The 27,378-nt window shown below is 52.6% G+C and overlaps 1 protein-coding gene across 1 annotated transcript; it reads left to right on the top strand.

Moving 5' to 3' along the window:
- LOC119256721 (beta-1,3-galactosyltransferase 5-like) lies at positions 1–27,378 on the top strand. The gene is made up of 4 exons (XM_054700262.1): positions 1–38; positions 8,508–8,579; positions 23,619–24,134; positions 24,428–27,378. The coding sequence occupies exon 4, from the start codon at positions 24,428–24,430 to the stop codon at positions 25,418–25,420; it is 993 nt and encodes a 330-aa protein (XP_054556237.1). The 5' UTR covers positions 1–38; positions 8,508–8,579; positions 23,619–24,134; the 3' UTR covers positions 25,421–27,378.

The following is a 27,378-nucleotide window of genomic DNA, read 5'->3' as shown; positions in this document are numbered from 1 at the left end:
CCGCAGCCCCCGGCGGCCGAAGGACCCCGCGGCGCACGGTGAGGCCGGACGTCGGCGCGCGGGGGGCGCGGGGGCGCGGGCCGGGGCTCCGGTGGGGGCCCGCGGGGGGCGCGGGCCGGGGCTCGGGGATGGGGGCGCGGGCCGGGGCTCCGGTGGGGGCCCGCGGGGGGCGCGCGCGAGGGCGCGGGCCGGGGCTCGGGGATGGGGGCGCGAGGGCGCGGGCCGGGGCTCCGGGATGGGGACGCGAGGGCGCGGGCCGGGGCTCGGGGATGGGGGCGCGAGGGCGCGGGCCGGGGCTCGGGGATGGGGCCGGGGGTGGGGGGGGCGCGAGGGCGCGGGTCGGGGCTCGGGGATGGGGTCACGGGGGGCGCGCGCGAGCGCGGATCAGGGCTCCGGGGATGGGGGCGCGGGGGCGCGGCCAAGGGACCGGAGAGCTGGAGCCGTGGGGCTGCGCGGGCGGCGCCCGGAGTCGGGGGACAGGGCGGGCGGGCGGGGGGCGCGCAGGGGCGCAGGTGCCGGGGCGGTGTGCACTGGCTCGGAGGCCAGGACCCGGGTGGGGTCTGGAGCAGCGGCGGGACGCCCTGGGCTGGAGTCCCTGGCGCGTGGGGGCCAGGGGGCCTGGGGGCCTGGGGGCCAGGGGGCGCCTCTGATCCCCTGCATTGCCAAAGACTGCACCCCGCCAGCTTGTCTTCTTTCTTCTTTTTACATTAAAGGAAAGAAAATAGTTACCATTTTCACCAAATTTGGCCTAACGGTGTATTTATTTAAAAATTAGAATTATTGTTTCTTGGCGAGACGGTGGGAATTCCCTGTGTTCGCGAATCCCAGTTACACAACAGTGTCCGCGACGGCCGTCTCGTGCTGGACATCGGCTCCTCGGCCTTGGTCATCCTCGGCTGCAAGTCTGCACCCTTGACCAACCCAGCCAGCTCCACACCCCAACCCTGGCGGCCGCTTTCCCCCCTAAGAGGTCCACAGCCCCCCCTCGCCACACCATCCCCGGGGTGTCTGTCCCGCTCCCTTAGCCCCGTGTCCTCCCGGCTCATCCTTGTCGCAAGGGGCAGGATTATTTTTCTTTTTTGAGGACCCACCCGCGGGGCTGTTTTCCGCAGGGGCTGCCCTGTTTTGGACCCCACCAGTAACACCAGGGTGCTCTTTCCTCCACAGCCTCACCTGCCCCGCGCACCTCCTGTCCTCCTGACAGCCGCCCTCCTGACAGGTGCAGGGGGCTCTCCTGGTGGTTTGGGTTTGCCTTTCCCTGACGATGAGTGATGTGGCATCTTTCTGTCCACCTGCTTACCACTGTATGTCTTCTTCCTGAAAACACCTATCGAAGTCCTTTGCCCATTTTAAATTCAATAATTTAATTTAATTTGGCTGTGGATACCACTGCGTTTATCTATGGGGTGGTTTTACTGCTCTCCTGACTCTCGCGGCGTGGACATCCTGCAGACACAGGGTTAGGGAATTAAGAGTGGATGGAAACATCTCACAGTTAAAATGAAAACCCAAACTAAGTAAGAAAAACACCTCTAGCGCTCTGCAGAGCAGCGCCAGGCAGAACCGGGGTGTGCGGCTGGGCTGAAGACCTCCTTGTACTGAGGGTTGAGCTGGGGTCTTGGCTTTGTGGAGAGGCCGAGAAGGTGAGGTACCTGCAGACTTTACATAATCTTCGCTGTGTTAGGGGGAGAGGATGTCCTGAGCAAACTCCATGCAGGCTTTGTGGACGCCACCCCCACTCCAGGCCAAAGCATCAGGACATTGGGAAAGACAAATCCCGTCACCACCCAAGGGAAGGTGGCTGGGACCTGAGGGTGAGGTTAAGCAGCCAGGTTTGGGATAAAGCCAGACACGTGGGCCTTGAGGGGCGCCCTTTTGGCTCTCCGCCAGCTTGAGGCTCTCAGCCAGCTCTCAGAGTGCCACAGGGTTTCCAGGTCGGCGGCCCGGGTAGGACGCATTTAAGATTTTATTTCCCTATTTTCCCCCTGAGTTGTACATTTTCCTCATTTCCCCTTTCCTTGTAAATAAACCTTTTATGAACCTTCTGTGTGTGCCTGCAGTGGAGTATTCATAAGTCCCTTTTAAGCGCGCGGGTGAGGACCCACAGCCAGGCCACCCGCTTTATATCGGGGCTGCCCTGTAACAACTGTTGCAGTGTGTGGACAGTATTGTGCATATAACACGTCTGCTAAATACTGCATTTGGCCTTTTTATTTATCTGGTAATTTTTTTTACTGCAGTAACGTTGGTTTACAAGATTGTATGTGATTCAGAGACACAGGCGCACACCTCCTCAGATGTATGTTACCACGACCTTTCTTAAAATCCGCTCTGTTTGATTTTCTGTTTGTTTAGGCTTCTGACCTGTGGGAGGTCAGTGTTAGAGTATCAGCATAGCTGACACAGCCGCAGGCGTTAGGAAACCCTTCCAAGCCTGCAGGGATCAGGTGTGAAGTTTCGGCGCTCCCTGTCTACCAGCGTGGCAAACCTCTAAAAACCCTGCTTAGGTACTGACCCGTAAGTGGCGGCTTCACCTCCCCTCGGCCTCTGCCTCCCTGTTTGTACCCTGGCTTCTTGAGATGGAGGAGTAGAATTTAATGAAGATAGGATCTGGCGTGTCATATTCCAGGGAGGGTGTGTGGTGGGGGCCGACTGGTGGCTGTTTAGAGTATTTTATAGCTGGGAAATTCCTCGAGTCCCAGATGGGGGTAACTGCAGGCGGATTCTGCCCATCCTTCCATAGAAAGGGATATTTTAGTTAAGTTGTATTGTCTTGTAAATGCCCATCTTTTGTGGAGCCCCTTTAAAACAGGTGCCCCTAATTTGCCACTTCTCTTGCAAAGGCACAGACTTTCCTGCCTGCCTTTTAAGGAGTGGCTGCATAGCTGTTAAGACTTGGTGCTGTCTCTGCTCATTTTTTTCCCTTCTCCATTCCACTCAGCCCATCTTCTCTCGTGCCTTTGTTCAGGCGGATTCCTGACTCAAGTGCATGCGTGCAGGGGGCGCCTCGGGCAGGCCCGAGGCACAGCGGCTCAGCCTGTGACATTACTAAGCTGTGACCTCAAAAACTGACAAGGTCCGGGCTGCCTGCAAAGGTTCCAATGTGGGATTTCTAAGCAGGTACTTTGAAGAAGCAAGAAACACTGTTATCATCTGATTTTATGAATTTGGCAGTTGTTCCCATGTCTATCTTGGGAGATCCAGTATTACTCCTCCCTCTGGGCACCTTCCACCCACCTTCCCCTGCCAATGGCCGACCCCTTCTCCCCGTCTCTTGCTTCCCCCCTGTTCCCTCTGGTAGCCAGTATATAGTCCCTGAGTCTGAGAGCTGTTTTTGCTGTGCCTCGCCTGTATGTTTTAAAACGTGAAACCATCTGCAATCTGTCTTTCACTTTCTCGTTTAGCTCCTCAGCCTCACCTCTGTGAGGCCCATCTCTTCTGCCCCCAGAGGCACGTTTTCATCTTTTTAAATAGCTGGGTGCTACTCTGTGGGGAATTTAGGCCACAGTCTCTCTCCGGTGGTCTGCCCACGGCCCTGAGGCCAGCTCCACAGCTGGGCGGCTGGCCGTGCCGCCTGGGCGTAGGCATGCGTGGGCCTTTGCATTAGGTCTCATGTTCTTGGGTAAATACCAGCAGAGGTGCTGCTCGAGCACATGGGGTCGCCATTTTTGGTGAGATGTTGAGAAAAAGGAATGCTCATCCATGGTTGGCGGGAATGCAGTGTGGTGCAGCCCTACAGGAAACAGTATGGAGATACCTTAAAAAAGTCTGATTTTTTATGATCCCACATACCTGCCAGGCCCCCTTCCTGCGGATGGCAGCAGCCTTCCTCCTCCGTCCGCTCCACTGACCTAGGACGCTAGCAGAGTGCAGGCTCGGGCCAGCTTGGACCATCCTGGGAGGGCCTTGGGGGCTGCGCGGGCATGAAGGTGGCACTGGGCTGTGAGCCAGGCCCTGGTCCCTGGGGACCCTTAGCCCCCCCAGGATGTTTCCCCTAGACCAGACTTCTGATCACATTTCTTCTTGGTTTTCTGTTGGGCCCTGCACCTCGGTTTCAGTGGCGGGAAGCTGCTTGGTCTCTGCTCCTCTCCGCAGGGCCCCGGGGTGCTGACTAGGATGACTTCCCTCCTGGGGGATATTGCAGTGCCTCATTCCTGTCCCCCTAACATCACTGTCAGCAGTCAGGAGCCGGCAGCCTCATGTCTGCGTCCCCTCCCATGCCATTGCTGCTCTTGGGTGACCCCACATCTGTAACCCCCTGACACCTTGTGTTGGTTTTTCTCTTTCTGCTCCTCCCTACCCCCGGGAAAGCCCCTGCGGGGTGGGGGCTCCTGCTAGCTCCCCTAATTCCAGGCCCTTAGTGTGGGCATGAGCTTCTGAAGCTTCTGAGCAGCCTTTTCTTTTCCTAGGAAGGGGCGGGTGAGAGGGTCTGTGGAGGGTCTGACCAGGGGCCTGGCCTCCCCTGCAACCCGCCTGCAGTGCATGGCGGCCTGAGACGCGACTGAAAACCCAAGCAAGCTGAAGTTTCGTATCTAATTTTGAACATGTCCTCAACAGACGAAAGAGGCCTGAATTCTTTAGGGAGCAAGTTGGGTCAATATGAGGTCTGCCCCGCACTCACCCAGTCAGTGCCTGTTCCCGGAGAGAGGAGGCGGGTGGGGCCTGGGCCAGGTGCCCCAGTCCACGTCCCAGCTCCCTCAGGTGCTTGTTCTGCCACCATGGGAAGGCACTTAATTTCTCTGTGCCCCAGTTTCCTCGACTGAAATGGAGGTGGTCAAAGTCCTTGTTTCCTGGGGCGTGGGTATGAGGACCACATGGTCCCTTACGGAGAAAACTCCAGAACAGCCCTTCCCCCTCTGGACAATATTGTTTGGGATCAAGAATGACTTAGGAAAATATCTCCTTTCTTTTGTTGGATTAAAAAAAAAAACAAAAAAAAAACCAAAACCCAACCCAACCCGGTTTAGAAAGGAATTGCCCAAAAAATGGTGCCCGGACTATTTCGAGCAACAGCAGACTCGCTGGGATGATGCGACCGGTGTCACGTAACCGTGTCTAATGTGTTGTTGACACTGTGGGCACCAGCCCGTGTAGTTAGCCTCCGACTCTGCATTATCTGCAGCCCCTCCCGGTGCTGCTGTTGAAGTGTGCAGCTGCTCTCTCTGCTGCTTGCTCCTCTGACCTCGCCATGCTCCGGGCACAGGCGACCGGGCTCAGGGCCTCCTGCATGGCCCCTGCCTGCCTGGCCCCCGGGCTCAGGTTCTCCGCACCTGGGTGTGGACTGCTCTGTCCAGCAGGGCAGATGCGGCTGTGTGGACAGTGTGGTTTCAGGGCCTTCTCCCGGCTCCTCTCTCCTTTTGTGCCATTTATTCGTGTTCCGGAGCTGCCCCTTGTGCTTGCCAGATCTCATCTGCTTTTCTGGTGCCCGAGGGCATGAGGAGGGCGAGGGGCCGGAGGTGCGGGTGCCTGTGCTGGGGGAGCTATGCTGTGTTCATTTGTTCCTGCAATGGTATTAGAAGTTGCTTGCGGGCTGCACTCAGGTCCGCGATGCCCCCCTATTCAGGATGTAGCCTGGAGGCGTCACATTTTTCTTTTCTGTTAAAATTATACAGTATTCCAAACTTCTGCGTTCAGACACGAGAGTTAAAGAATAACAGACAGGCCGTGCGAGTCCACAGCGGCTCGGTGGAGTGCCACGTCCTGGCTTCTGATCTAAAAGATAATACAGCATTGGGGCGTCACGGAGGCTCCTGTGCACACCCCGGTCCTCCGCCCCCTTCCCTTCCATTATCCTGAATTGCTGCTTCTCTTTCCCCTGCATAAATATGTAAAAAATATGTATATTTTATATATAACCACTTCAGATATATAAAAATACAGATATATGGGAAATTTGCATATAAAGCATATACAAATAACTTATTAATATGTAACTACCATATATGTAAACTATTAAATATATAAACTATTTACATATATAAATGGTTTATATAATTTATATAAAACAACTGGATTTTTTATATTCATGCATACGAAGTAACTATATACAGCATAACTTATTTATGATATGTCCACAGTGTATAGTAATAATGTAATAATGCAGTGTATATACGTATATAAAATCAGTCTATGAATGGCTCCTATCTTTTGCTCATTTTTTATTTCGGGGTATCTCTTTTCTTTTTGATGTATAGACTTCATTGGGATCATCTTGAGCCTTCATTTCAGTATTGTACATCGCAAATATCTACTAGTATGTGGCTTGCATTTCTTTAATTTTGTTGATCAATATTTTTTCACTTTTAATTTGGTCCAATTTACCAAATTTTCACTTGTAGTTTGTGCCTTTATCTCTCCTAAGGTTTTAAAAGTAGTCTTGTATTTTCTTCTAAATGTCTTCAAGTTCTGCTTTTCACATTTAGGTTTCAATACCCCTTAGATTTATTTTTAGGATGTGTATTTGGTTTGAAATATTCATTGTGTTTTCCTCTTAGCCACAACTATGTATACATTTCAGAGTTTCAAAACATACATTTTTTCCCCCCATTATGTTTCTATGTTGACATTTAAGTTCCTACACATGGTCCATGTACAATGAAAAAGAAAGTTTTTCTTTGTTTCTCTACATATTTATTAAGTGTACTAGTTTCTTTTTTTTTTCCAAAGTTTTTTTTTAACATTTATTTATTCATGCATACAAGAATGGGGTACAGGCCAGATGTGTGGGAGGGTGAGGGGATTCACCAGAGACAGAACAGAACAGGCAGACTGACTGAAATACACTGCTGAGGGGAGCGGCGGGCGAGACAGGAGAGGTCTGCTGTGCCATGTGGGTGTCTCCCTGGTGGGCCAGGATGGAACCTGTGCTGCAGAGGCTGCGGACAGCGTCACAGCACGGCGCTCCACTGCCTGTGCCACCAGGGGAGGCCCAAGTGTACTAGTTTCTTAATCAAATCATGATTCTTACTATTTTTTGATTTGCTTACACTATACTTTCTGAGAGGAAGATGTAAAAATACATTGATCCCTTGTTACTATCAGGTTTTGAGTGATGTGGTTTGAGGCTCTGTTGTCGCAGCTTACAGGTTCATCAAGGACCTGTATTACAGGAGTATGTGGTCAACTGCCGCTTTTTAATTTTGAGTATTAATTTTATTCAAAAAATTTAAAATTTACTAACATGTTACATATATATCACTGTATAATTTTTTTATTTTTAATTTATATATTTTTACATCATTGTTCTGTCTCCTCTCCAGTGTAATCCCCATAAAATCACCACCACCAAGACACCCGCGATCTGTCACCACAGTCATTGTGCTCTTCCCCCTCACTTTTGACTCCTCTCTTTCCCCATCCCCTGCTGGATGTCTCCGATTTATAGTTTCCCTGTTAGTTCTGTCTTTTTTCCTCTTGACCCCTTGTTTGGTCCCCTGTGCTTCTTCTATAAGTGAAACCATGTGATATTTTCCTCCTTCCTTCTGACTTACTTCACTGAGCGTGATCCCTTCCAGCTCCATCTGTGCTGCTGCGAATGGCATGAGTTTATCTTTTTGACTGCTGAGTAATATTCCATCGTGTAAATAGACCGCATCTTCTTGATCCACTCATCTGTTTTGGGGCATTTAGGTTGTTTCCATATCATAGCTACTGTGAATAGTGCTGCGATGAACACAGGGGTGCAGGTTTCCTTTTGGATTGATGTTTTTGTGTCCTTTGGGTAGACTCCGAAGAGTGGACTTGCTGAGTCATATGGCAGCTCCATTTTTAGTAGTTTGAGGGTCCTCCACACAGCTCTCCATAGCCATTGGACTACTTTGCATGCCCACTGGCAGGATCACCATATAATTAATACAAGAGCTGCACCGACAGTATTTAAGTTGTTGTAAATATACAATAGATTTTTTTTTAAATAATAGATTTTATTTTTATATTCCCCATACAATTGCAACCCCCCCATTTTGACCCCAATCCCTCCCCTCCCACCCCCATACAATAGATTTTAAGTCTGCATCTGCGTAGGTGCCGCCGAGGTCTGCTAGCTCTCTAGACGCCCCTTCCGCAGGTGTCGACCCCTGCTCCACAGCGGCCTCCGCATCCCCCCGAGCTCTGATCTTGGTTTCCCTTCAACCTGGGTTCTTTGTCTTTTTTTAATTAATAGTATGGTTGATATGACATCAGCATCATACCTTTCACCCACAGAGGTTACAATTCAGTGGACCGCGAATCCTTTTTTTTTTTTTAATTGTGTTAAAACAATGTTGGAGGAGGCGTTTCCTGCGTATCCGGGGCTGGGTTTTGTTTACACTCCCTTGATGGTCTTTGCCACCATAGCAGTGACTCGCTCCAGCCCCGGGCCATCGGACTCAGGTAGTGAAATGTCCTTCTCTCCGTTCCTGGCTTCCTCCACTGAGCCTGTGCTGGGTTTTCGAGTGAGAACTGGTGACAGACACAGGGAGGTGACTGGAAGATGATGTTTGCCTGATGCATCTTCTTTTCCATTTCAGGGACGGTGGTGTCCACAGATCTGCTGAAAAGCTGAGGAGAAGTGGCCTGAGGAGAGAAGGCCTTGCGTGGAGGTAAGATGAGGAGGAAACACCAGAGCAAGGCCGGGGTGACTAACCTGCCTCCTGCCCCACACAGCTCTTGTCATGCTTTTGGTATGCACATGGGGCTGCCCTTTGGTAACTGTTCCTGCCTGTAGAGTTTTCTCCAAGTAGAAATAAAACTCCAGTGAGGAAACATTGTGTGGAAAAAAATTTTTCCTTTCAAAATATTCAGAGGAGGAAGCATATATTGACTGAGATTGCGGGCAGAACTGCGTGAGCCTCTGGTATTTATGTTGTGTTTGCTGCTTAGGAAGGACACATCACTCAGAGTAACTGTATTTGTTTATTTGCCCAGTGAATGTGTACGTACCCTCAGCTTACAATAAAGTACCACAGAGCTAGTGACTTAAACAACAGACATTTGTTCTTTCACGTCCTGAAGGCCAGACTGAGATCAGGGTATGGGCAGAGTTGGTTGTTTCTGAGGATTTGCTTCAGGCCTTTCTCCCAGCTCTGGGGATTTGGGGTCAATCTTTGATCTTCCTTGGCTTGTGGAAGCCTCACCCTGACCTCTGCCTTCTCCTGCTGTGCTCTCCTGTGTCTGTGTCCAGTTTCTCCTCTGTGGAAGGACACCAGTCAACTGCATGAGCGCCCCACTCGGCATGGCCTCCTCTTATCTAAGTCCATCTGCAATGACCCAATATCCAAATAGGGTCCCATTCCGAGGTGCTGACATTTGGGACTTCAGCATATGAATTTGGTGGAGCGCATTTCCATCTACAATAATAAATATTTATTAATATAATAATAAATGTTTACTGAGCATCTGTGATGTGAAAAGCGCTGCGTGGGGTATTGATATTTAAATGACTGTGAATCCAGTGTTTCCTTCCTCAGGTTACTTAGGCAGAGTCTGTGTAACCGTGACATGGTGGTGCTGTGGAGGGACATGCCAGGAAGGGGAGTGGTCAAGCCTGGTTGCTGGGGGAGACATTTGCATCTTTGCTGAAATCTATATTTATTTTTTATTTATTTATGCATACAAGAACTGGGGTGTAGGCCAGAGGTACGGGGGAAGAGGGTGAGAGGATTCACCAGAGACAGAGTGGGGAGCAGAACAGGCGGATCTACCGAAGCACACTGCTGAGGGGAGCAGCGGGGAGACAGGAGAGGTCTGCTGGGCCCTGTGGGTTGCTCCCTGGCTGGGGATGGAACTCAGGCCACAGTGGCTGGCGATAGCTTGATAGCACTGAGACTTTAACCCCTGCGCCATCAGGGAGGCCCTTTGCTGAAATCTTTAAAAAATACCAACACAATTTTAATTCCCTACTCCCTCTCTGTTTCTTCCGCTTTCCTGAATTTCCCTTCTGAATTCCCCAAAATCCCTAGTGCAGCCCCAGCTGCCCTTCCTTCCACCTAGCAGCTCTCTCTTCTATGTTGATTCAGTTCCTTCCTGCTAGTGTCTGTCTGTTGCAGCATTTCAACTCTTCCCTCATTCGTTACCGTAATTCTGCACTGGGAACAGTCTGGAAAAGGCAGGATTCCCGGTCGACTGGGAGGGGACGAGGCTGTCGTATCCCTGTGTTTGCTGTTCTGGACACAGAGCAGGCTGTCAGTGACATCTGCCGGAGAGCTTGCAGGTAGGCGGAGAGAGTGAAGGCACACTGCAGCGAGTCGAAGAGTAATTACTTATTTGGTGGACAAGACAGTGAAAGTGGTGAGTGGACATTACTTATTCCAGAAGCTTGATTTGGAGGGGAAGGAAAATGAGGCCCTGCGGCTGTTGGGTGACTGAGTTGCAGTCCTATAAACATGTTTTTGGGAATGCATTTTTGTTTTGGGATCAAATCTAAAGCAGAAATCCACGTTGAAAGGGGCTGTTGTCTCAAGGGAAACGAGTGCCTGTGAGCTGCTTGGCTTGGGGCGTCTGGTCACTGGAGCCGGAGAGGGAGGACTTCCCCCTGCCGGGGGGGTGTCCTGGGCCCCGTTACAGGGACAGGTTCACTAGAGTAGCTTGAAGGTGGTGGGACCGGGATGGGGGTGCTAACGCGCATGCACCTCGAGGGCGAGAGAGAGCAGGGCGCGGGGCAGACGTGCAGGGGAGGGGTGTCCTCTATCTTACGGTCCTGGACTCTGCCCAGATGAGGCATTTCAGATGATTCGTTCCACAAATACTTGTGTGTCTCCTGCTGTTTCCTTCCCGGTGTGCTGGGCCTTGCACGTTCTGGGCTCCGGGGCTGCATCCCGGCAGATCCAATGCCCCCTCCTCCCTCTGCTGGTGTTTTCCCGGCTGTGGCTGCCCAACGGGAAGTGGCCCTTGGCTCTGAGTGATTTAGATCGGGAAGCTGGACATTGGCTGCCACGATTTGCCTGGAGGGACACGGACAGCTGGCCCCCTCTGCCCGTAAACTGCCCTGCACCTTGGTGGTAAGGGAGTCGTGCTGTGTAGACGAGACTTGTCACCAGAGTGGAAGGTGCTCTCAGGTCAGGATTGTGAAAAGGTCAGTTTAAATCCGAGCAGTGGCCGCTGGGCTGCTGCTCGCTGCCGCCTTCTGCGCTCGCCTGGCACCTGGTGTACCAATGGCCAGTAGGATGTCGCTGTCAGCAATGAGCCTGCGCTGGGCTTGGGGGGACCATGTCTAACCTGCACACATCTCTAATCTGCACAAATGCCCATTGTGAAATTTGTTTCTAAGGTGTCAGGGACATTACTTAAAATTGCTTTTTAATCGATGTGTCCTTGCATTATGATGTTAGCTGTTTCGGGGGCGTGTTACAAATCAATGTCCCTGCAGACCACATCGGTGGGCCGCTTGCTTCTGAGGAAGATGGTGGCGATGCTTACCCACCCTCCCTTCCCGTCGCTGAGTGTCCTCAGGTGCCTGCCCAGAACCTCCGTGGCTCCTCTGGCCAGGGTCGTGGCTAAATGGGCTTGGAGGATGGGGTGAAGGCTCCAGTCACTGTTTGCTTCATAGAAAGGGGTTTTCTTCTCCCCAGGCGGTGAGTTTTATTATCAGGTGTCTTGGTCTCAAAGTTTTGTGCAGAGCCTGACACACAAATCCCTTTAGGCCGCGTGACCTCGAACCCAGGGGAGAAGTGAGGTTCTAATTCGATTAGGCTTCGATGAGTCTCTTCTCATGTGTCGTCTTGAGGACCTGCAGCCAGTAATGGCAGGTGATGTGACCCCGTGCAGGGTGACAGTGACAGGAGTGAGCTCACCACCTCGAGGCAGCCGCCACGCTAGAGCTGTGAAGTCCAGCCCCATACAGCGTCTCCTGCAGTGGAATCAAGGGCCTGAAATACCCCACAGCCCAAAGGACATCACAGCAGAAGAGAAGTGGTGATAATTCAGTAATACTGGAAAAAACGCCAATAATTGCGATCCACAGCGGCAGCGTCGAGGCTGGGCCTCCCTGCGCAAAGCGACGGCTGCTGTTTGGATTTGATGTTTTGCTAGTTGGTAGATTTTCGTGGTTGTCGTCTGTTAGGATGGAGACGCAGCTGCGAGGGATGACATGCGTGCAGAGGAAGAGACCCCCAGTTAGAGGTTGCAGGAGGTGAGGGCAGTCTCCATGTTCATGGAGCGTGAAGGTGGCGAGTCCAGGGTTGTTCTGCTTCTGAAAGAGACTCCTGCAGTGTGGATGGACCACGTCTACTTCTGACTTTTGTGTCTGGACTGCGAGGTTTATTATTGTGTGCGCACCATTTTCTGGAGGAAGTTTATCTTCCAGCCTCATCGTGGTCATACGCCTCCCTCCCCAGCCCATTACCTCCTGGTCTTTCTTCCATGCACAGCTCGTCCTCCCTTCATGCTGGAGCAGCCTGATGAGCTTCTAAACACTCCTAGTGACATCTTCACTTTGCCTCTAAGAACCCAGCAGCGCCTTCCATGTGGGGGATGGAATCCTGCTATTGCTCCACTTCCTCTGAAATAGGTCAGGTGCGATTTCCCCCCGAGAAATAATTGTTCTTATAAAGCATAAAAGTAAAAATATCTAATGCACCAAAAAAATATTGACTTTCCCCACCTCCATCCCTTGTGTTCCCTTGACGCTTTCCCTCCGTCTCCATCTTAACCTCAGACCCTCAGGATGTTGATTAATGTCCACTGGTCTTGGAAAGTGTTTTGTGCGATCAGATTGTCTGCTGTGTAAATATCCAGTTTTTGTTTTTACTGTTCTGATTCAAAATGGCTGTATTTCCCCCTTTCATGGCTGTGTAGTATTCCATGGTGTGTGCATACAGCACCTTAGTGATTCAGTTGTCCTTCCATGGACACTTCTATTGTAAATGTATCAAAAACTTTTTTTTTTTTTTTGGTTTTTAAAAATTTTTATTTATTTATACAAGCACTGGGCACAGTCAGAGCGCAGGAGGGTGAGAGAATTCACCAGAGCCAGAGCGGGGAGCAGAGCAGGCAGAAGGACCGAAGGACACTGCTGAGGGGAGCAGCGGGTGGCAGGAGAAGTCTGCGCGCCATGTGGGACCCTCTCCCAGCGGCTGGGGATTGAACCGGCGTTGCAGAAGCTGCAGGCAGCTTCGCAGCCCAGCGCTCAACCGCTGTGCCACCGGCGAGGCCTTGTATCAAAAACTTTTGCAGAACAGTCTCATTCCATGTAAACTGTTTTTATGTAAGAAAATATTTAACTTGGCATTTGGAGACATTCGTTCATTTCTTTTTGTTCATTCAGAACCTTCCATTGGGATTCTGTGTGCCAAGTACTGTGCATAGGCAGATGCCGCAGTGAGGAAATACCGAGACTGGTTGCCTTTAACCTTGTAGCCAGGAGCATCTGTTCCATCCTTCTGGAGTTATGAACTGGTGGTGAATGGTGGTCTCAGGTTTGCACAAAGAAATAATAACATAGGATCCTATTAACGAAATTGACAAAACCCCACACAGCGGGCATCAGAAGTAGTAAGTGCGGGAACGGGTCTGCTAGGACTGGCTATGAGGGCTCAGGTGGAGCAGCGGAGCAGAAGTGGGTGAGGGTGGAGGCCTGGGTTGTTGCACACATGACGGGACATTGCACCAGAGGGAAGGACCAGTGTGTTCAGGAGCTGAAAGGGAACAAGAGTGACCCAAGGGTAGGAGGGATACATCACTCAGGTCATGCATGGGCTGACTGGCGAGCTGCTCAGTGGACTGTCTTCAAGGCTGCCTGAACTTCTTTGTCAAGATATGAGATTCCAGGGCCTCCCTGGTGGCACTATGAAACAATCCACAGCCTCTGCAGCACAAGTTCAATCCCCGGCCGGCCAGGGAGCAACCCACATGGCGCAGCAGACCTCTCCTGTCTCCCTGCTGCTCCCCTCAGCAGTGGATTTCAGTCAGTCTGCCTGTTCTGCTCCCCGCTCTGTCTCTGGTGAATCCCCTCACCCTCCCACATCTCTGGCCTGTACCCCAGCTCTTGTGTGCATAAATAAATAAATCTTTAAAAAAAGAAGATATGAGATGCCAGGACCCAGAGTTAAGTGCATCACATGCAGCTGTTTGTTCAGGGTGGTTCATAGCCAGTGAAATGGGGCAAGTCTTGGTTTCCAGAATGATCACGCTCCCCTGGTCAGTTTGTCTCTGGCCTCTCCTCCCTGCCCGTGGTTTGCATCTGAACACTTGTCCTCTGGAATTCTGTGTCAAGGCCACCCAAGCCATCTAGGTTGATGGCTCTGCCCATTGGCCGGGTTGTCCAGATGATCTTTGAAGGAAATCCCTCATATCTGCTTCCAAGTGTTTTATATGGGGATAAAGAACACCATCCTTCCTTTGTTTCATCAGATCCAGGCAATCAAAGAGCTTTTCCATGTTTTTCAACTGTGGTTGATTTCACCTAATTATTAGCAATCCTGTTACTGACATCCTGCCGCACCATTTTTTTTTTTTTTTTGCTGTGTTACTAATTTACTTTGTTCAGTTTTTGAAGAAAAACTGACACAGGACAGCAAGGGGCACTAAAACTGGCCAAGGACATGTCCAGATAGTTTAGCAGTCACTGTCTGAGTTCTTTACCTGCACGCACAATTGTAAGACTACTCAGGCTCAGGGAGCAACAACAATGGGATTTAATTAACAACCCAGGGAAAAACAAAGAGTTACTGAGGGCACAATAAGAGCCCGGTGTCTGATGTTTTTCAGCCCTAAACAGAAGCAGCTAAGATGGCATCATCCTGCCACTGATGATGCGGAGCTCCTCTCCCAAATAGTAGGCCACGTGTCCAAATGGCATCTTCCTGCCTCTGCCAACCAGGAGCATGCGGCAGCCAGACTCTAGGCCAGGTTCTGACTCACAAAGACAACAGAAGATGCAACAGGAGATGCCCCTGGAGCTGCCAGGATGCCCCAGTGCAGCACCAGACAAGCCACACTAAAGCCAGCAGCTGCAGTGGCTGAATGACCAGACAAATGGCCCCATTCACGCAGCTCAGCGAGGCCCTGGCTCTGGGTCTCTGCCTTCTCTGCCAGGCTGTAACCACAGCAAAACTGGGAACAGTTTCAATTGCTCCACTAGTTGCAAAGTCTCAGAACTTTTCCCCTCCGAGGTTGGCTGCTGGAGACCTCCACCTTCAGAGACCCACAACAACCTTCTTGAAGATTGGCACGGTGGGGGCCCAAATGCCCTGACCCCAAATGCTGAAAATCTGAAAATGGCTGAAATCCAAAGACTGCCTGAATCCACGCCCCCTTCTGCAGTACCTTATATTACTTATCCATTGCCCCCCCCACCAAATGCAATACTTTTTAGCATTTTTCCTGGGGCTATCTGTCCTCACCAGCAACCCCCTCCAGGGGGTACCACCTACCCATAGCAGCCTGTGGCTTCTGCTGGAGACCAGCTCCGGTGAAAGGGTTGAGAGAGGAATCCGATTGAGCCGTACAAATTACCAAGAAATGACAGACACAAAACAGAGTTTAAGTGGGAGCCCAGGGACGCAAGGCCTCTCGTTTGTGCTCAAGCATCCTGAGTGCCTGGTGCAACTCCTTTTTATTGATACATGCAGCACCCCCACCTCGGGTTAATTACTAGACAACGAAGTCTTCTCTTAGCATTTGGCCTTGTCGGGGCACACATTCCCCGCTGTCAGGTCATTCTGTTTCTAATCTAGTTTGTCGTCTAGACACAGCTTCGCAGACAAGGAAGAACACCCCGGCCTGTCCACGGGCCAGGGCTCCCACATGGGCTCCCACATGGGCTCCCACATGGGCTCCCACATGGGCTCCCACATGGGCTCCCACATGGGCTCCTCAGTTTCCTAGCCACGACCTTAATGTTCTTCTTGTCTCAGCACTGCAGGCCTTTGGGGTCTCCAACAGGCTTCAGCCACTGGTCACAGAACCACAATTCTTTCTTTTTTTTTTTTGGTTTTTAAAAATTTGTATATATTTTTTAAGATTTATTTATTTATGCATACAAGAGCTGGGGTACAGGCCAGTGGTGCAGGGGTGAGAGGATTCACCAAAGACAGAGTGGGGAGCAGAACAGGCAGATCTACTGATACCGACTGCCGAGGGGAGCAGTGGGGAGACAGGAGAGGTCTGCCTCGCCATGTGGGTAGCTCCCTGGGTGGGAACAAACTCATGCTGCAGAGGCTGCAGACAGCTTCATAGGTTATGTCTTAACCCCTTGCGCCACCAGGGAGGCCCCTAAAATTTTGTATTATTTTTTTAACATCAGTTTACTGCATTGTATATGATTTAGGGGTACAGGTTCATACCTCCATAGATATCAGCACACCACCCCCACCACCCAAGCACCCACAGTCTCCACCACAGTCCATGGGGCCCTCCCACTCTGCTCCCCACCCCTCTCTGCTAGCTTCAGTTTTGTAGTCAGACTTCCTGGGTGTTTATGGTTTAGTTTTGTCTGTTCCTTTGATTTTTTCCTCTGTATCCCACATGCGTGAAACCATCTGGTGTCTGTCTTTCTCCCTTTGACTTATTTCACTTAGTGTTATCTGCTGCAGTTCTCCCCATATTGACAGAAACAATAAGATTTCATTGTTTTCATAGCTGAGTAATATTCCATTGTGTAGATAAACCACATCTTCCTAATCCACCCACCCAGCACTTAGGTTGTTTCCATAATGTGGCCGTTGTAAATAGCTCTGCAGTGACCACAGGAGTGCAGGTATCCCTGCATTCTTCAGGTAGATGCCTGCATGTGGGATTGTCAGTTCATAAGGTAGATATATTTTTAATATTTTGAGAAACCTCCATACTGAAAAAGCCCCAACTCTTAGCTTACTGAAGTAATTAAAAACATAGTTTTCAAAGAAACTCATTGTAGACAGGCCTGCCTGTATCTGCAGGCAACCTCTTTGGGTTCTGTTTGACATGGTGGATAAAAAAATTGAGTAAAATTGTTGAGTGTTATCTTGCATGTTGAGAGCAGAAGGCTCGTAGATTTGAAAGGATCAGGTCTCAGCAGCCTGGAGCTGTGCTCTGGTGTCTTCAGTTTGGGGAGCTGCAGGAAAGGCAGTTTTCTTCTACTTTAGTGGAGAAGGCTCTGCCGGAGCTCAAGTGCAGAGTGCGGGCAGAGCCCTAGCAGGCCGCACACCTGTCGGGTAAGGGGGGTTATCAGGCTTTTTCGTGCCCTCCTGCTGCTGGTGGATGCTCGGGGCCGAGGGGCATGAGCGCCTATGATTGTGGGCACCTGGGCCCAGAGCGCGGGTGTGTGCACGTGTGAGCACTCACAGCACGCGGGAGGCCAGGGATAAAAGGGTGGCGTCACTCAGAGCCAAGACTATGGCAGGAGCACCACTCTGGGGCGAACCTGCATGTGGATTCCCCAGCCCCGCCGTGTTCAGGGTCATTGTCTTGGCGCCCAGAGTTCCTGCTGGTCAAACTAAAACATAGAGTCAGGCAGCGGGCCTCTTGCCAGGACCAAAGTCTTGGTATGAGGAACATACTGGCAAACCAGTCTCTGCTGAAAACAGCGGGCAGACATTATGGCTGGATTAGCATCACCAGCTAGACACCTGGTCAGGAAGTCAAGTGTCAGCAGGAAGTAGAGCTAGGGTGTTTCCATCAGCAGAAACAATGGAGCCCCCCAGGCAACAGGCCCTATTCACTCCCCACTAGCTTGTGCCAGACATTTATGCACCCCCAATCCACGTCCCTACCACACACAGATTATTCTGCACCCCCAATCCACATCCCACCAAGCGCATCCTCCCACACATTCCCCCACCTGCTTGCCCCCCTTCCCTGAGCCTGAGTCCCAGGGAATGTGAGACGCCCTGGGAACGGGCTGCACTCCCTGAGGCGTGAGCCCCTCTAGGTGTCTTTCCTCTGCCCGCGCTGCTTCCAACGCTGCCACCCCAAGAGGCGGCCACTGAGAACGTAAAGTCCAGCGGGGGCTCCGGGACGGTGTCCATCTGTCCGCATCGTCAGCGAACCTGCCCCGGGCGTGTTGCCCTGACCCGCCGCCAGGGTCCCGACTCCCACGGAGGCTGAGGCAGGGCGGGGAGAGGTCATCTTCCCTGTGCCGGGAGAACGTGAATCTCGGGGGGCCGGAAACGGAGCTTCCCGGCGCGAAGCACAGCGGATAGGCAGGACAGCTCCGGGGCCTCGTCGGCTTGGTGACCCTCCCTGACTCCGGGCTGTGCGCTGGGCCACGGGAGGAGGCCACGGGAGGAGACCCCAGCGAGGGCCAGACGTCGCCTCCATCTGGCTCCGTGGCTGGGAAAATCCTACTCATCGTCAGGGGCTCTTACTGAGGCCGAGCTCGGCACCCCATTCCATCTGGGGTGCACGGAACAGGAGCAACACGGGTCACAGCAGGAGTTTCTAAGTGACCCCCTGTGCTCCTGGGGGTGGGGTGGGGGGTCGCCTGCTCCCCTCTGGGCTCTTGCAGGTGTTGTCAGCTCTGCCAAGTGTTTCCTGGGGTCCTGGGTACAGCTGGCCATTGATTTTCTGGGCACCGCCCTTCCTGCCAACTGCTGTGTGCAGGGAGGCCCCTTTGTGGGCAGGTGCCCGGCTCTGCTTTCTCTTGAGGTCCTCTCAGCCCCACAGGCGCAGCCTGGCAGGTGAGCCCTCCCCCTCGCCCTTGGGTTCTGGTCATCCCAGCAATGTGCGCCCCCTTGTCTGTGGGGGGATGTGGTGGGCAGCCAGGGGGTGTGGGAGGGAGTGTGGCCTTGGCGTGACCGAGTGTCACCCTGGCTGCTCAGCTCAGGCTTACGTAGAAGTCACGATGGGTCTTATGCCAGGGGCACAGGCCTCCAAGCCGCCCCGCACACCTTGATCCAGGAACCTGCCCTCCACGCCCCGCCTTCTGATGGGTGGGAGCAGCGACCCTGCCTCAGAGGAGTCAGGAAAAGCAGGTTTTATTTCCTGGGGTGGCAGCCATCTGATTTTACAAAAGTTCATTAATAAAATGCATCCTAATTTTAAGGTATTTTTCTGCTTGGGAGGGTCTGCCCCTCCCCCTCCTGCCCTGGGTCAGCCTGTTCTCAGCTGCCATGTGGACACTGGCCACTTCTCACCACCCTCTTCTGCTGCCCTGCACCCGGGACAAGTGCATCCCTGTTCCCTGATCACACGGCAGGCGCTGGCAGTAGCGGACACTTGAAGACACTGCCCCTATGGCCGTTGTGCCGTCACCCTGCCCTTACCTGCCTCTCCCGGCCTTCCCGGCAAGGCCATCATCTGAACCTGGTTTGCTCCTGCCTCTGCTTTTCGTCAGAACCCGGCGCCCCTGCCAGAGCCCTGCGGGCGAGCTGTACCCTGTCTCTGCGAGGCTGTGGTTTAGTCAGCTCTGCTGGCAGCCGGCTTGCCCCTCCCCCCGCGCCTCGCTCACAAAGGGGCACCCCCAGAGCTGGGTTTGGTCTCCGACACGCTGGCCCGTGAAATGCACTGCGGGAACAAACGTGATGTATGGTCAGTACACTTGGGAAATTCTACAGAAGACAGCTTTTTAGAGATTGATTTTTCATTAGAATTATTAAAAATTATTAATGTGGCACAACTTCCAGCAAAATGCCACACCCCAGCTGTAGGCCTGATGGACATTTACACACATCTGTGCCCATGAAAGCATTGTCCAGATCACGGGGTCGCCCCACCTGGCTCTCCAGGGGGTCCCGGCAGCAGCTTGCCTCTCTCCTGCCCGCTGCCATCTGCCTGGTGAACTAGGTGTCAAGGGGCTCATGCACTCGAGCCCCGTTCTCCCCACGCCCGGGCCGGCTGTCCGTGACTCATCGTGGGTATGTCAGTGGTGTGTATTTTAATGGCTGTGTAACACTTCATACACCATTCTACTCTTGAAAGAACTTTCTGGCTCATGCTGATGCCATTTATCAAGTTCCTGCTCATGACTTTCCCATTGTGCTGCGAGTCCTCTGTGCTCAGCCAGCCTCCTGCGCCCTAGTGGGGGTGGGGGGGTGGGGGTGGTGGGGGCAGTGGGGGGGGCTTACCCCTCCCTGTTCCTCAGCCCTAGGGGCGCGCTGCTCTGAGGACCGGCTGCATTTCCCACGGCCACTCTGGCACCTTGAGTCTCTTGCTGCAGGGACCCCTCCTGCAGCTGTCCCTGCCCCAGTGGCATCCGGGACCCCACGGGTGAGGGGTCCAGCGGGCGACGCCCTGCAGCCCCTAGGTAGTGGGGTCACGCTCTCTGCCCTCCGCACACTCATGGGCCTGAACGTTCCCTGTTCAGGTGACCGTGCAGTTGCTGTCCCTGGCTGGACCCAGCCGGTACAGCGGTTTTGGCCCTGGAGAAGCAGCGACTCTGAACGTTCCCGGCCGGCCGTGCGTCAGAGTCGGGCTGGGCTGCACGCTGATGGGGTGGTGGGTCTCACTGTGGTTTTATTTCCATTTCACTCATGACTCACGACGTCACCCTTTTCTGTGTGTGCCGTTTGTTATCTTTTGTGAAATACTGTTCACGATTTTTTTTAAATTGTGGTTTTTTTCCCTTATTGACTCATCAGAGGGTTTCACCTTGTGCCCTTTCAGTCCTTATCAGATTGTGCAGGGCAAATACATCCAGTGACTTGCCGTTGAACTCTCTTGAATGGGAGCTTTTGAAATTCTGTTTATCCTTTTCTTTTATGGAGTTTTCTTGTGTTTTGCTTAATAATTGCCCAGGCCAAGATCAGAAAATCTTTCTTTTAGTAAGAGAAATCTTCCGCCTTTAGATTTGCTGTCTATCTGGATTTGACTTTTGCGTATGGTGTTAGGCGGGGGTCAGGCGCCTTTTCCCCAGGCTGGCCCAGCACTTGCTGCAAAGATCGCTCTTCCCCAGTAAATTGTCGTGACGTGACCACGTACATGGGCTTCTGCTTCACTGAGTTCTTTTCCCGTCGCGCCAGCCTTTCTACATAACCAAAATGTACACTGGCCGTCCCTTTCCTAAAATAAATCATTTGTTAAATGGTTGGTTATGCTCCTCTGCTCTCCGGGGGACAGGTGTGTGCCCAGATCGCCTGCCTGCTGGGGAGACGTATTGGTGCAGACTGAGTCGCATGGGGGTGGGGCACGCTGGCTCATGCCGTGGCCTCCTCTTCTGCGGAGAACCCTCGATGGGTGTATTCTTGAGGCTCTTATTCCTATTGTCTTTCTGCAGTGCCAGGAAGGCACAGAGCAGGATCTCTATGATCCTGGAGCCCTCGGTGGCTTTTTCAGGCTTTTACTGAGTTTACTTGGTACCCGGCAGGCAGGGGTGCCGGGAGGCGGGCAGGCCTCTCAGCCCCTGGTGAGGCTTCACTCTTCCTGGGCTCTCCGGTGTGCTCTCGGGGTCTCATTCTCTCTTCGGCTTCTCTTTCTCTCTGCCAGTCTTGTTCTCTCCTGGTGGTTCCGTCCCACTCTTAAAAGCCCCGTCTCAGCCCAGGTGTACCCACCTACATATGCCCACACCCTACTCCAGGTGCCGCCATCAGGCCTGCATTCAGGACCGCAGGGATCCTTCATCCATCCTGATGGCGGGAGGGCAGAAAAGCCTGATACTTTTTACCTTGCCCTACAATCCATCCCCTCAGGGTTTTCTGCCAGTCTACACAAGTCTATATACAGGTCATATACGTTTCTCTTGGCAATAGAAGCCTGCAGCCATGGCCCACAAAAGCAAATGGTGTACATCACAACATAACAAAATACAACAGAACACAAATTAGTCCAGGCAGGGCACCAACCTAGTGGCAAAAGAATTATTGGCACCAGCAGATGATCCAGGACTTCTGCTGCCAGAGGCACTGCTCATTCAAGGGGGAAACTATCCAACTGTGGTCTCGGCTGCAGCCACACAGCATCCACCCCCGGATGCGCTCACTCTTGGATTGGCGATTCTGTACTTTGCGGGTAATCATCCAATCCTCAGGGTTTCTGTCTGCGGTCGCTCCAGCACTCGGCATTCAGAGTCACCAGTGCGACACGCAGACCCCTGCACTCAGGCCAGCCCATTGCACAAGCACATGGGTCGGTATCCGTGGATACAAGCTCTACCTGCGGCCTCTCCGGGTCCCCTCTTTGGCTTGGGCTTCACCACAAGCCACGTGCCCCACCTGTCCCCCAAGGACGGGTTCCTCAGCTCCTCACTCAGCAATGAGCAGGGCATCACCCACAGGTGATTTTAAGAGACTCACTGGCCTTCAACATTTTTAAGCTTTTAAATAGCCGCTCACGGCTTCCAAATCTGAGCACCAGCTTTTGCTTTTCTAAGTTGGCTTTTTCTCTCTGCCTGGCTGCTGGGCAGTACACAGGCTGCTTTGGCCATCAAGGCCCACTGGCCACCCCCATATTCCCATCTCCTGGGGTTTACAAACAATACCATCTTCCGCCAGGGTCCCCAAAACATTACCCTGCCAAAGTTCCTCCGCCTTCTGGCGGGATTGTCAGTCCAAGTCCATTAGTCCAAGTCCATTGGCCTCTCCCTGCATCAGCACTGGCGAGCTCCGAATCGTGGTCCTTTCTTCCCCGACAATCTGCTGCCTCGGGTCGTGGGCTGGTCCTCTCGGGTGTCTCCTCCTCCAGATTTAGGGTCCTCCTTAGGAATGCTCTTTTTTTTTTTTTAAATTGAGAAACCCATCTATGGCAGGGAAAGATCTAGAGGCAAGGTTTTACCATAGGAAGTTTTCCCTCCTCTTGCCGTGAGTTCGTTCCTTGACACTCAGACCCTTATCCTATTCCTTGGCTCAGGAGATAGGCCTTCCGTCTGTCCCACTCACTCTAGAGTTTATATCCATGGGAGTGCTCCATACAGATGTAATTAAATTTCATCTTTCTCTCCTAATCTGTCTGATTTTTTTTTCTCCACTAGTCTGAGGTGGACCAAGGAGGGTAGGGCAATGTTCCTCTGCTCTCCAAAATGTGGCGAGCTGGCCAGGTACCCTATCGAGAGGCAGTTGCTGCCCCACCCACATCCTTGCAACTGTTGTTTTTTTCCTTTTTTATAATAGCCATTTCCACAGCTGCGAAGTGGTGCCTCTTTGTGCTTTTGATTTGCATGTCCCTAATAATAGATGATGAATATATTGTCATATGTCTGTTGTCCATTTGTGTATCTTCTTTGGAGAAGTGTCTGTTCAGCTCTTCTGTCCATTTTTCAATTGAAGTCTTTCCTTGGGTGGCTGAGTTGTGTTGCATAGATATGGAACAGAATTGTAATGAAAATGTCTCTTGCCATCGAAATACCAATCTTTCCTTCTTATCACTGGGTCATTTTCTTTTCTTGCTAGCTCCACATCAGGATAATGTTTTGAAGACAGGGGCACTGAGTTGAGAATTAATGGGTTTCTTATCTGTGTTAAATTTTTTTCATTTCCAACCACAGACTCTGTTATGTAGAGAAGGTAAATTGTGGGCAGAAAAAAATTGTCGAGTGAGTTCACCATGTCTCTATAAATGCTTAGAGTGGAATCTTCACCCATCATTAGGCCTGAGAGCGTTCTCCCTTGCAGCCTTTCTTGTAGTCCACAGTGAATCAGAGAGATAGAATTACTTTTCCTCAGCGAAAACTGAGGCTGAGGATAGGCTCCAGGTCACGTAGGTAGCTGCTGAACTGGCACCAAAACAAATATTGGTACTGCCAGGGAGGCAGGGAGGATTTGAATGACACTCTCCTTGTTGGTTTTTCCTTACAGTGGTTCTTGAACAAGAGAATCTTCATTTTTGGCAAACACACCAAGCTCAGAAACGGATGGTGCCCGACTTCACAAACTGACGGCTCTTTGGCACACATTTCCTCTTGGAGTCTATTCTGTGGCTTTCAAACCAGAGGTTCATCTTAACCAGGGAAAAGTGAGTTATTTGATTTCGTATAGTTATAACATCAACTTGAAGGACCTTGGATTTCTAGAGAGCAAAAGATGAAAAGATAGATGAGCAAAAGATGAAAAACTCAAAAGATTTCAAAGTTACTTGAAAAAAAGAAAAAAAAAGAAAGAAAAAACCGCAGCACTGCCAGCAGGGGCAGAATTCTAAGGTAGATATGCAAATCAGAAAACTGGCCTGGCTTCTTTCTGCACAAGACAAAGGATGCTTAATTTCATGGGAGGAGAAGAAGGCAAACACTCTACACGTTTAGGTCCAGTCTCGCAGGTTCCCTAGCTGACTTCTGTAGAAGCCTGAGGAGGACGGCGCTGGAAATACCCGGTGAGGTATGTGGTCCCCTGTCCTCTGGATGGGGTTGCTGACTCCCACTGGGTCCCTGATGACCTTGGAAGCCTGGACCTGTGCCCCAGCTTGTGGCCTTGACCTTCCACTGCGGAGTGAAGACACTGGCGTCCTCTCTGCCTCTCTGTTGAACCCCAGACTCCATCCCGTGTGCAGTGAGGTTGCAGGGTTTGGAGACAGCAGCTCGCAGCACGGTCCCTCCCCTGCCCACCGCCCAGGTCCAGGTCAACAAGTCCGTGTGCCATTGAGTTCTGACCATTTGTTCTGTTTCTTTCAGATGGCTTCCCTGAAGATGAGGTTGATAAATATTTCCCTGATGGTGCTTGGAGCCCTTTGCTTGTATCTTAGCATGCACAATCTGAGCCCTTTGAAAGCAAGTCCATTTTTTCTCAAGAGAGAAAACGGGGACTTTCTGCAGCTCCCAGACATGGACTGCAAGCAGCAGCCCCCCTTCCTGGTCCTGCTGGTGACGTCGTCGCCCCATCAGACATCCGCGCGCAGGGCCATCCGCAGCACCTGGGGAGGAGACAGGATGGTCGGAGGAAAACGAATAAAAACATTCTTCCTCCTGGGAACCCCGTCGAGCAGGGACAGGTCTCTGGCGGTGGCCCGGGAGAGCCAGCAGCATCGCGACATCATCCAGAAGGACTTTGTGGACGTTTATGTGAATCTGACCCTGAAGACCATGATGGGAATGGAGTGGGTCCACCGCTATTGTCCTCAGGCCGCTTTCGTCATGAAAACAGACTCCGACATGTTTATCAACGTCTACTACCTGACGGAGCTGCTTCTGAGGAAGAACCGGACCTCGGGGTTTTTCACCGGCTTCCTAAAAATGGATGAACTTCCCATCCGGAAAAAGCACAGTAAGTGGTTTGTGAGCAAAGAGGAGTATCCGTGGGACAAGTACCCGCCCTTCTGCTCTGGCACCGGCTACGTGTTCTCCAGCGATGTGGCCACTCAGGTGTATAACGTTTCTCACGGCGTGCCGTTCCTTAAGCTGGAAGATGTCTTTGTGGGGCTCTGCCTCGCCAAACTGAAAATCAGACCTGAGCCCCTTCACACGGAGCAGACCTTCTTCCCAGAGGGCTTAGCCTTTTCCGCATGTCGCTTCAAGAAGGTTGTGGCCTGCCATTTTGTCAAGCCTCAAGATATGCTGATATATTGGCATGCTCTGGAGAGTTCCCTGGGAGAGGAGTGTCCAGGTGATGGAGGCGAGCCCAGCAGCACATCTGGACACACGTCAGGCACCCAGGACAATGCCTTTTGAAAGACCTTCCTTGGCACCACTGTTGATGGTGTCTGTGGGGGTTGGGAGCGGTGGAGAGGGAGGGCGATGCGGGGTTCTTGATCTGAACTAGACTGTGAGCTGAGTGAAGCCAGGAATGAGTCCCACCAGTGCCCCAGAAATAATCTGAGGACCTGCCCACCGCGGTAGGGCCCCATGTTTTCCTGCTGCTTCTCAGTTCTGGGGGTCGGCGACCTCGTGAGGTGGGGGGTGTTGTCCTCCCATTTTACCCTTGAGGACACAGCAACTTTGGAGGTCCAGGAACTTGACTCAGGGTTCATGGCCAGCACGCTTTGGAGCAGGGATGGAGCTGTAGCGTTGTCAGCACTCACTGCCGCCTCTGGGCCCCTGGCAGAGGAGGGTGGCCAGGAGGGCTCAGAGGGAAGCCTGGTGACTGGCATCTTTCAGTCCCTTCCCGGTGTCCCTCCTGCCCGACTCCCAGCCCCTGTGTGTTTCTCTGCTGGGATTTAGTGTGGAGGTGGAGCTGGCTGGGCACTGAGTTCTGTCAGCAGCTGATGCTCAGCTCATAGGTAAGTCATCCCAGGCCCGGCCGGCAGTGGCTACAGCCTGGGGCTGAGATTCAGCCATTCCAGACAGAGATCCATCTTCAGCACTTAAGCTCAGCGTCCACCGCCAAGCCTGGCCTGTTGTGTAGACCTCTTGGCCGCGGTGCTGACCTCCCAGGGCTATCTGTGAGCGCTGTGAATCCTTCCTGCCCGCTTCAGAGTCCCAGGGCAGCTGGTCCAAGGACCAGTGTGTGAAGGATTTTGGGAGCTTTTCTGGGGAGTCAGGTGTACCTAATTCCAGAGGCTCCCCAGGAACCCCCTCAGACACGGAGCATGAGGCAGGAAGTGCTCAGGGATCTGCCTCAGTCCTTACAGGCCTGGCCTGAGCAAGCGCTTGAGCTTTGGAACTGGAGATGGCCAGGAAGCAGCTTGTGACAGGGAGCTGAACCTTCACCTTCCTCCTCTGGGAGGCGACGCGAGCCTGCTCCGAGGGCGGGGGAAGGCGAGGCCCTTTGCTCTTGGTCACTTGAAAGTTTTACCTTGTAGACCTGAAGGTGTGCGAAGCCAGGGCCTCCCGGGGCTGATGACTTGTGACTCTGGGGTGAGGCTGGGCCCGAGCCGGCAGCAGACCCTCCTGGCGTGTTGACTTGTCCGGGGTGGCGTGCCCACTAGGCAGCATTCCTCGGACCTGACCCAGCTGCTTCCTTCCTGACGTGTTTCCTGCTCTTGCCTGCGCTGCACCCTCAGGGCTGGGCTCAGAACTGCCTCCCCTGGGGGGGAATCTTGGGCTGAGTGGGCTTTGGGGAGCCCGGGTTTTGCCAGCATGTGCTCCTGGCCCCAGAGGATGGGCTGCCCCTGATTCTGAAGCGAATGGTGACTTGAGGACGACACTTTGCTTAGCTGCCCGCCTGGCCCGGGCGCTCGTCTGTGGCCCAGGCCTGGGTGGGTGAGGGTGGCAGCGGCCGGTCAGCCAGTTGCCTCCTTTGGGATGGTCGGACCCAGGCAGGCTCCACCTCAGCCCCTGCGGGTTCTTAAGAGGTTTTCTGCAAACACGCTCCCCCACTGTGTATCTCTGTACAGTGAAGAATTATTTCTCATGGAAATGAGGTTGTGTTTCTAGAACTTGAAGGGACCAGAGCTGCTTCATTTCGGCCTTGCAGGAAGATGAAATAAAACTTGAGGAGACACAGAGGTTTCCCGAGAACCCTGCTTGTGAGGGATGCCGTGCTCCACACGCCCTCTCGCCCTCCACGGGGGAGGCTGGAGCGCCAGGCTTGTCCGTGAACACCGAGGGTCGCTCCGGAGGGGCTGGAGAGCCGGAGCGCGTGCGGGGATTTGCTCAGGGGCCTCAGGGAGCAGGATGCTGGGCGCAAATGCCGCCTGCCAGGAGAGATCAGCCCTTGTAACAGCTCTGAGGGCGAGGGTACCCTTTGT

Source organism: Talpa occidentalis, unplaced genomic scaffold, assembly GCF_014898055.3.
Source record: "Talpa occidentalis isolate TD23 unplaced genomic scaffold, MPIMG_talOcc4v2.1 talOcc4.4, whole genome shotgun sequence".
In the NCBI taxonomy this organism is placed as follows: Eukaryota; Metazoa; Chordata; class Mammalia; order Eulipotyphla; family Talpidae; genus Talpa; species Talpa occidentalis.
Note: the sequence above shows the minus strand (reverse complement) of the source record. Positions and strands in the feature narration are given on the sequence as shown.

Bases quoted from the DNA above. Each gene is read 5' to 3' on its own strand.
- LOC119256721 (XM_054700262.1), top strand. From the start codon at position 24,428: ATGGCTTCCCTGAAGATGAGGTTGATAAATATTTCCCTGATGGTGCTT.